Here is a 10,739-nt window from a genome sequence, read left to right on the forward strand (position 1 = left end):
AAAATAAAATAAATCCCCTTACCAATCTTCTTCTTCTTTTATTTTTTATTTTTTATTTAACTTTTGTTTTCTGTAAATATCTAATCCTATTCGCTCTCCTACATTTTGTCTATCAAAAATTTGATTTTCAATATCAAAATATATGAAATAAGTGTCCCTATTATTATCCCTAACTAAACCAATGATTCGTTATTGAAAAATAGTGAGTGTCCAAACTACCCCCAAGGCCATGGAGGAGTTTCAACCACACCTCCTTTGGAGAAGGATCCTCTCCATTTCAAATGAAATGGAGGGGATGTATTTAGTTAAAACAAGAGGGTATGTTGCCCTCTTGTTTTAACTAAATAGATCCCAAATGAAATGGAACAAAAATGCCCTCTTGTTTTAACTAAATGGATCCCTTCCATTTCATTTGAAATGGAGAGGATTCAGGTCTGTCTCCTTTGGCTGGGGGTGGTTTTAATTGCCAGGGGTGGATGAACCCCCAAGCTGGTCATTAATTTGGCCAATGAGGGTGGGTGGCCACCCCATTATTTTGTCTTTTCTTTTTCTCTTTTTCATTTTTATTAATTTTTGTTTTTGTTTTTTTTTTTAATTCTACATTTTAATTTTTTTTTATACATAATTTTTTTTTTTTTTAATTTTATCAAGAGTATGTTTTTTCATTAAATAGACATTGACAACAAAATGGAGATTTGTACTTTATTTTGCAAAAAGTTGGCTTGTCCAACAACAGATTTTCAAGATGATTTCTAACAAGTGGGATTCAATAATTGATGCAAATTTCATCCAAAAAATAATAATAATAATAATTGATACAATTATACAAAGACCCGACCATTGCTTCCATTAAGTCTAATAATGTAAAGGGACGTTTGGATAATTTGAACCGAGTCATGAATAATGTCTTGGAAAATAAATAAAACTTTAAGTTGTCACACATAAGATTCTAAATCTTAAATTTGCAAAAAGAATAAAAAAAAAAAAATCCATTAGAGTTTGCTTCCAAACAAGGCCAAAACGTACGATAGAACTCATAAATATTTTCATTGATACATTGGAATTTAGCAATGACAAGTTGAAAGAAAACATATAGGCATGCATGAATCCAAAATATGGACTAATTAAAATGTAGGGCCACTACTCTTCTAAGCTAGCTGCTGGCATATTTCAAGGTTGACAAATATTGTTTGAAACCACCTCAAATTTAGGTGTAACCAACTTCTTCGTAATCAGTCTGAGAATAGAATATCTATATCATTTCCTAACCAACCGTCATCTGATTCTAGAAACAATGATCTGAAATCCGACACCATGTTGTTTGCCTGACCACATAATTCACTGCCGGTCCCGGAGTTATAATTGTTTTCCAGTCCCTCCGGTGGTAGAACAGGGTTGTGATCACCACCACCACCATCGCCGGCATTCATTGCAGGATGATTATTCACGTCGTTTAGCTCCACATCATTGAGCTTTGCTGCAAAATCTGAGTCAAGCATTCTGCATAAATCCTCTGCGCTCAGGTCCAACAAGAAGTCCGCCGTCTTCTCTTCTTCCCCGGCTGTCGATTGCGGTGACCCAGCACTCGATTCTGACGGCGACGACTTGTTGATGATCTTAACCAAGTTCATGTTGGTGTTTGTGGATGGTTCCACTGCCACCTTGTCGTTGTGCTGATCATTGCTGTGAAGGAGTCCAATAATTGGCTTCTTTTCAGTTGCAGGCTTGGCTAATGGGGACTGATCCTTTGACTTCTTGGCTAAATAGGAGTTCCAATAGTTCTTAATTTCATTGTCCGTTCTTCCTGGGAGTCTACCCGCTATCAGAGACCATCTACAAGTAAATATTTAATTGCAATAAGAGACGAATGATAAAGAAAATGTTCGAATTCATTATATTTGCTTTAACATTAGGACCGCAGTTTAATGACTGAAATTATAGTCTAACGTGTGTCACCGACATTAATTAACTATTTAATGATGATGTTGTACTTAAAAAGTACTATAATAAAAGGGATAATAATTATAAGTACCTGTTGCCCAAGAGCTTGTGTAGCCTGATGATTAACTCTTCTTCGTCTTCTGAAATGTTCCCCCTCTTTATATCAGGTCTCAGGTAATTCATCCATCGAAGCCTGCAGCTCTTGCCACATCTCTTCAGCCCTGCACCAGAACACACTCAAATCAACCCACATAATTAATTCTTTGAATTTGAGATCTAGTTACCAGCATTCTTCCTTTGTTGTTCATACAAATTCATTAATAAAAAAATAAAAACACCACATTAATTCTTTTCTTCAGTTATGATCAGTCAACCTGGTAATATCTTCCCAATGAAAAAAGAAAAAAGAAAAGGGTTGAAATAAAGGTGTTTGGAAAATGAGAAAGTGTATAGGGTCTCTAGCTCTCACCTGTTTCTTTGGCAAGATTACTCCATTTTCCTTCACCATGGCTCTTGACATAATCCATGAGCATTTCATCTTCAAGAGCAGTCCATGCTCCTTTGTTTAATCCATCCTTTGTACACCGAGGACTTCTGCCCATTTTCCGAGTGTATTTTTCTCTCTCTCTAGCTCTCTCTCTCTGTTTTTCCTAGGGGGAATATGCAAGTTGCTGTTTGTACTACCCAAGGTTTGGGAAAGAGGGTGAGCTTTATAGAAGGACATGTCCTCAAATTAATTTTCATGTACTTTATTATTATTACATCTTAATTTGAATCGATCTGAGGCCACTGATAATTAATGTTGTGTCGCTAAAGACCAACGGACACAGACAAGTCACTAGAAAATGAATGTTTCATGCCCACGTGTTCCATGCGTAAGTTGTAATTTTTAGACTAGCTGAGAACTCAGATTCTCAGAACGTGCTCCACTAGCACCACGTACAGTTCATGAACACCATGCATCCTATCATTAAAATATCATCATTTATATATATATATATATATATATATAAATTATTAGTTATTCTAAAAGTTTAAATTGATAAAAAAAAATTAATTTAATCATTTAATCATTAGTTTAACACTCACATTCACGTGCGGGCTCAAATGATTAATTGGCTGCATGCGTTGAAGAAGAATATATATATATATATAGTTGCACACCATCACTTGCGCAAACAAAATTCTTTAATCGGTAATTAAAGAGTTCCAAACTTGATCGTGTTATATTTAATATTTTCTTATTTTTTTCGTGAATGCATTGTTTTATATAATAATCTCTCCATGTATCCCATATGCATGCAAAGACTCCTTACACTTATGATTTTTTTTTTTATAAGTATATTATATAAATAGCTAATTATTTCATATATTTGGACAAAACAAAAACAAAAAATAGGCTAGGCTCCTAACCTATTATAATAAAAATTATTTTATACATATATAAACCTTAAATATATAGTACAAATTTATCGCGAGCAACAACTCAAATTTGACATTAAAAAAAATTATGTATGAGCAATTAGTAGCCTTTAGGAGCAACATAAAAAAGTTTTTAACACAAAAATGGTAGTAACGTAGGCTTAGTGATCTTCCTGTTTCTACTACAACTACATAACGAGACCATTTTCAGTCATAAATATTATCAAAATTAGGCATATATCGCAATAAAATTAAATATGAGTTTATGACTGATTCTTTGATATTGTACATCAAAAAAGAACTCGCTGTGAAATTTAGTAAAATTATTCAGTGACAGATTATTTTCAAGATCTAAAAGAATGCCGAATTCAATTTTGATAGGTGTTTGAGTTAAATGACAAAATATATTATTCATTAATTTAATCTTAATGTGTTTCTCTTTCATACTTTAACCTATTTTCAATCCCCTGCCATATTTTAAAAGGGACTGACATCTAACGTCGCCCATGTGAGCAATTTTTTTTTTTTTTTTTTTTTTTGAAAAACCATGTGAGCAATATTTAAGATACATGAAGAAGCATGCTCGGATCCTAATTAATAAATTAATTGAAAAAACAAAAAGATCAAAAGACTGGACCGTCACATGTGTCTCTGAAATAAAATATGATCAATATCTTCTGCTTATTTTATATTATCATCATAATTAATAGAATTAATTTACACCTTCGAAAACTTCGAAATTAATATAAATTAATACAGAAGGCCTATAGCGTTGCTTTTCATGGCATGCAGTGGCATCCAACCCCCTTTGAATAATGATTTATATATATATATATGTTGAAGGGCTCACGTGATTGGCGTATAAACAGATCCTGACCCTCAATTCAGAAGGTGATGATCAATATCTCTGCAAGAGACACTGATGATGAGGTCCCACGTACGTGCACCCACCACCTGTCGTTCCTTTTCAGTTGGGTGTTTCTTATTAATTTCAACCAACTTTTTTCCTTAAACTTGAAAGTTTGTTAGCCTCCAAAAAGAAGACAGAAAAATATTTCTAGTACCTTTGCTTTCGTACGAGGCCTCCCAAACTAACTAACATTAGACGATCGAACACAAGAAAGTTGAAAGTTTGTTACCCTCCAGAATCAAACGACATCCATTTTGTTAGTTTTATCAACTTTTTAGGTCGATCGATGAATTACAAAGATCATGTGTATATATATATATACTGGTAATTATTCTCTGATACAACTATACAAGAGACATAAAAGGTAATTCATGTGCTGACCAACTTGCACATCAACCAACCCTGCAAATTGCAATGGTGGGGGCAGGAAATGGTCCATAGCCCCAATCATGAAGGGATATGGACCATCAATTGAGTTATAATGCCGCTAAAATATTTTGATAGCGCATAGAGTCGAAGATTATCATAAGTATGGAAAGAATTATGCATAATTATATTAAGTTTTGAGGATTATTTTTGTAATAACAACTTTTTTTTTGTTTTGACTACATCTACATTTAAGTGTTTTTTCTTTGTCTTCGAGTATTTTGTTTTTTCTCTAAGTTTCAAGGATATTTTTTATTTATTTTTTTCTTCAAATATTTTGCTTACAAAGCAGTCAAAAAAAAAAAAAAAAAAAAAAAAGGATTCCGATTGTTTCTTGGATGCCAAGTTTTCCAAGCCTATTGGAGGCTCTCTAGTCTCTTCATGCACAATTTTTGTAAGGACTTCAAACCATGGAGTACTCGTGTGCTAAGAGAGGTTTCATTGAGTCTAGAGCATTCATGTCTTTCCTCTCTTAGAGTTTTGTTGAGTTAGAACACAATCTTTTCTACATAAAATACCTTCAAACTATTAGAATTCCAGTAAAAAAGATCAAGTAGAAGAATTGTCGAGAGAGGTTATGGAAAAACTAATGCAAAAGCGGGCAAGCGGTTCTTTGCATAGTACAAGAGAGCATCAACTTCAAGGGTTTTGTGTGTGAACTTATTGTAATTTCTCATCTTTTATAACGTATTATTTTTTGGGTTTGGTTATCCTACAGTGATTTTACTTTTGAAGATTTCTTAAAAGAAGTTTACACTTTATCATCAAATTACTTGTATTGATTGATTTACTGATTTCATTATATTTGGTGAATGCTTAATTTTTAAATTCTGTCTTGTATTGACATACACATATTCAACCCCTTCCTAAATGTTGTTTGGAGTCTTAGATTATATTTTTATAGAGTACGTATAGTAATGCTTTCATTTTGGAGGGGACCACGGCAAGCAGCGGTCCCCACTTTCACTAATTGCTTATTCTAAAATCAAATTGACCTAAAGTGGTACTTTATATTATAACTTCTCTACGCATTTCTTTATCCAACCAATCTCTCTCTCTCTCTCTCTCTCAACCAAAGGACCAAGGGGACTCCGAAGGTAAATGGTACTATATATATATATATATATATATATATATATATATATGTTAATCATTTAATTAATACTTTTACACTCATTCTCACGTGTAGATTCAAACTTCTTTAGGTGAGACTTAACACCTAAAATATTTAATTGAAATTGAGTAATTTGATAGAGTCAAGCTTCGAACTCATGTACTATAACTTTGACATTATTTTAAATCACCATTTGTCCAAAAAGCTAATAAGAAAATATAAATTTAATCATTTAATTAATATTTTAATAATGTGCGTGTTAAGAGAGCTAGACATCACATTTTTTATTAAAAATCTTCAAGCATGCTTAAAAAATAAAAATTGTATAACATATATATATATGTGTGTGTGTTTTTTTAAGAATGTAGACTAGAATTGTGTTATAAGGTTGTTTTAAAAAAAAAAAAAAAAATGGTTACAATATAATTTCATTCACCAATGTACGTATTACACTGTTTAATAAAAGAATACATATTCAGTATTTTATCCTAATATTAAATTCTTAGTTTTGATTTCAGCGCCGAGCTATTTTTCCGTAGGACTCTCGCTATGGCATTATCATTGCATTTGAATTTAACCACCTCGTTGAATATGAATTGACATGGCCCTCTAAATTAGCTTAGAATATTGTCATGATATTACTCACTGACATATATTAAAGAAAAGCTAGCAAAGACATCTTGACTTTCTATCCATCGTGATCTCTATGCCTTTAAAATAACTAAGCAGTTGCACAAAACAGGACCGCCTAATTAATTGAGAGAGATGTCAGAATCAATAGAGAGAGGTCAAAATCTTCAAACATAGTACAATCTTGAATGTGAGCTACTCTTTTTCGGGTGATGTTTACCAGGCGTGATGTACGCTAGGCTAGGGTGATTTGATATTTTAAAATAATAAAATATAATATTTTATTATTATAATTATTAAAAAAAAAAAAAAAAAAGACTCGTGTATATGAACAGTCATGCATGCCGGCGTTCTTCGTATCACGACCCTCTTTTTCACATGAAATCCTTAAACCCTACAGTAACATTTTCAACCAAAAAATTGTGTTATATATGGCTGTTTGGTAAGCACATGGGGCATTAGAAGGAAGCTGTTAGATGACACTTAGGAGTCCACTCTCCATTCTATGTTTCTTTGTCACAAGAAATACAAACCAAATTGATGGGTCCAGCATCCTAGATGAACATGATTCATTTTATGGTGCATGCACGTTAAATTTTAGAGAGTCTCTTTCGTCAGGGATGTGATGTAAAATAAAATATAGATGAAATCATTATATTTTTAATTTAAAATCATTCTCATAGATTTTTTTCTATTCATTTTAACCTAACGTTGATCACTGTCCACCATCAAACCCCTCACCTATTTTCAAGTCTTCGACACTGGAGTCTTCAAAACAAGCTAAGACGATGGCTCCAGTGACTTTATCAATGGGTATTTTGTTAAGAGAAGAAAAATTATTTAGTGTGAATGGCTATATTATTTTTTTGGTATTTCAAATTAAGGTGTATGTTTCCTGTTGGAGAGTGTAAAACACCCAATTTATATCTCGACCTGATTGAAGTTATTCTCTAATTTTTATAAATATAATCATGTTGCTAGAGTTATTTGCATGTGTTTGCATGCAGATACATGCATGGTCCCCTCAGCAGGTACAGAGCCATTATTATAGACAGGAGCAAGGGATAAAAAATAAATAAATAAAATTCTTTCTTAAAAAAAAAATTACCTTATAAATTTTATTTTATTTTTCTTACCTTAAAAAATTTTTATTCTTAAGAATTAAGGGAGATGCCAGACCCAACCTCAACCCTTGGGGGGTATTCTTCTTTCTTCTTCTTAGCTAATCATATTGTATTGTGTTATTTTGGTCATAAAACAGAGAAAACGATACATGATTGCTTCAAGGGAGCCGACACATGAATTTTCAGAGGAAAAACACATGTGCATCTCACATGTTCAAATGACACATGTCATTTTGATCATATTGTATTGTGTTATCAGGATACTTACTAGTACTAGACTCCTACTTATTTTATTTAAATCAGCAAAACCTTTAAAAAACTCCTATAAATTTTCACTCGTTTTGACACTGCTTCTCAAAGTTTAAAAACTTTCAATTAAGGATATCGAACATTCAATTTTTTTCAATTACCTTATTATGTTGGGATTTTTTGTTATTTTTTGTCAAAATGCCGATACCCATGTTTTTTTAATTAAAAAAATTGCAAAGATTTTTTTATATATATATATAAAAATAAATGTTTGAATCTTTACAGATTTTTATAAAAAAATAAAATAAAATAAAATGGGAATTTTGCCAATATTTAACGAAAAATTCTAATAGAATTGGATAATTGAAAGAAATTGAAAGTTTCATACCCTTAATTGAGAGGTTTTGAACTTCAAAAGGTACTTTCAAAATGCGTATAAGTTCATAAGAGTTTTGTAAAGTTTTTCCTTAAAATAAAATCGATATTTTTCTTCTCAAACTGAGAGGGCCTTTATTCAACTATTACTAACCTTATAACATTTAATAAATCCTGAAGTTATGATTACATCATTCTCCTCCCCTAACAATTCCATTGCCCCCAATGAAAATTTTTGGAAACCAAAACTTTTTTTTTTTTTTCTAATTAAAAAGGCAAACGAAAGAGACCAAACTTGAATGGTTTTGAATATCTCTGCCTTCAAACTGTTGTTGGCTAACTAAAGTCTTTACCAAAAGTAGAATAACATGCAGTATTACCAAATGGACATAGTTTTTCTTCAAACTGGGTTGGAATAACTTTTTTCAACTCAATCTATAAAAATGACATGTGTTATTTGAACGTGTGAGATAGACGTATTTTTTTACTAATAGGGACAAAATTGAAATAAATAATATTAAAAATTCATGTGCATCTCACATGTTATTAAGAAAAGAACAAATGTCATTTTCATACCTTCAACCCCGGAGAAAAACTGTCCTTACCAAATATTCAAATTCATATTCCACCGATACCAATACTTGAAAGCTTCAACAAACTTTTTTTTTTTCGGTTTTTTGGTCTCTAGTAGTTTGACCCGATGACCGTTCCTTCCCAAAATCGAGATTTTTTTTTTTTTTTTTTTTTTTTTTTTCTTCTAAGCTTAAACAAAAGAGTCTCCATGATGACCCTCAGTCCTTAACGAGAAGTAACTCTTTTTTTTGGGTAAATATATTTAATCCCTCTGAATTAACATTTTTTTTCAATTTAATCTCATCATGAAGTCATTATTATAACATTTGGATCTATCAAATTAATTATGATTTTATATTAAAAACGTCATTCCGTCAATGTTTGACTTTATAATGGATGGAAAAGTGGCCATGCACCTTGCATGTGACTGATTTGACCAAAATGTCCGAAAATACCCTCGCGTTAAATTGAAAAATCATATTTAACCTTTATAATTATTTAAAATAAATAAATTATAAACAATGAGGTGACAGTGGTTCAGCCACCCCTTTTTTGCTTTTGGAGGGTGGCCGATGCCCGATTTGATTTCTGGTTGTTACCATTGTGATGGCCGAGTAAGTTAAATTTGTTAAGGAAATTGGAGTTTCAATGCTTTTGGGTTTTGGCTAATTGTAATGCTTTTGTGTAGAGTTGGGTGATTTGTTGTGATATTGATCAATATTTTGGGTGAAGGTTCATATTGAAGAGTAATCGGTGGCCAAACTAGGGGTGTCAAGGCGTTTTGGATTAACAATTATTGGTAATAACCGCTAACCGTAACCGCCTTAGCGGTTAGTGACGTAACCACCTTAGCGGTTAGTAGATTTCACTAACCGCAACCGCTAACCGCATGGTTAGCAGTTAGTGAAATAGATAACTGTCTGCTAACCGTTTTTTCAAAATTAAGCTTTTTGAACCTTTTTTGGCTTTCTTTAGGGCTTTTCGGGCCTTTTTGGGCTTTTTTTTACTCTTTTTTTTTTTTTTTTTTTTTTTTTTTTTTAATGTCTCTTTGAAGTCCAATTAAGTATCATATTGAAAAATTAAAAATATTTGACCTAAAATTTACATTTCTATTTCTATACTTTTAAAAAAAAATTTCCTAAATATTAAATCATAACTCGTTAACTTTTAAAAAAAAAAAAAAAAAAAAAAAACAACAACAACAACAACAACATATAAAAAAAAAAAAAAATTCAACACAACATATAAAAAAAAGTTCAGAATTCAGACAACTGTCACAACATATAATGATAATACATTAATACTTAAATTGTGTTTATAAGTAACACATTGGTCATTATTTAATCCAATGTCAATTACTTAATTTGATATTATACGAATCATATCATCATTGTACATTAATAATATGATTCACTTGAAGTCTTGAATAAAGTATTTGAATTGTCATTGAATCATATGATTAAATATTGATATTATACATTTATATTATTCATATGCATATGTAAACTTATATAGACTTATAACATATATAGACTTATAAGTTTATAACATACATTGGAAATAAGTCTCTAGATATTTAATTGTTGTATTAGTATGAATTGGTATACTTATGAGTTATGTCATATTATATATGTATAATTTGTTATTATATAATCAAATGATTTAATGATCAATTGATCATGTGATATAATCATATAAATTATAGTGATAATATATTAATACTCAAATTGTGATTTAATTATTTTATAAAAAAATTGTGATTTAATGATTAAGTGATTATGTTATATGTATAAATATTTTTATAATTATAATTATAAAATATATTATATAAAAAGGTGGTTAGCGGTTACGGTTAGTAAACCCAATAACCGCTAACCTCTAACCGCTATGCGGTTATAGCGGTTAGCGGTTAAACCGCCCGCATTGACACCCCTAGGCCGAATTACCCCTTTTTTTAAAAAAAAAAAAAAAGTTG

At 31.1% G+C, this 10,739-nt stretch overlaps 1 protein-coding gene across 1 annotated transcript; it reads right to left on the minus strand.

Annotated features, from left to right (window-relative positions):
• Positions 1–1,114: 1,114 nt before the first annotated feature.
• On the minus strand, positions 1,115–2,543 carry LOC132190401 (transcription repressor MYB5-like). The gene is made up of 3 exons (XM_059605377.1): positions 2,411–2,543; positions 2,033–2,162; positions 1,115–1,833 (listed from the first exon to the last, which is right to left on the minus strand). Exons 1-3 carry the CDS (start codon positions 2,541–2,543, stop codon positions 1,233–1,235), a joined length of 864 nt encoding a protein of 287 aa, XP_059461360.1. The 3' UTR covers positions 1,115–1,232.
• Between the last annotated feature and the right edge of the window lie 8,196 nt (positions 2,544–10,739).

The sequence above is a fragment of the Corylus avellana genome, chromosome ca8, assembly GCF_901000735.1.
Source record: "Corylus avellana chromosome ca8, CavTom2PMs-1.0".
Classification (NCBI taxonomy): Eukaryota; Viridiplantae; Streptophyta; class Magnoliopsida; order Fagales; family Betulaceae; genus Corylus; species Corylus avellana.

Coding starts and splice junctions, on each gene's coding strand:
- LOC132190401 (XM_059605377.1), bottom strand. CDS start 2,543: ATGGGCAGAAGTCCTCGGTGTACAAAGGATGGATTAAACAAAGGAGCA. Junction 2,163..2,410: donor TAATCTTGCCAAAGAAACAG/GTGAGAGCTAGA, acceptor GTTCTGGTGCAG/GGCTGAAGAGATGTGGCAAG. Junction 1,834..2,032: donor CACAAGCTCTTGGGCAACAG/GTACTTATAATT, acceptor ATTTACTTGTAG/ATGGTCTCTGATAGCGGGTA.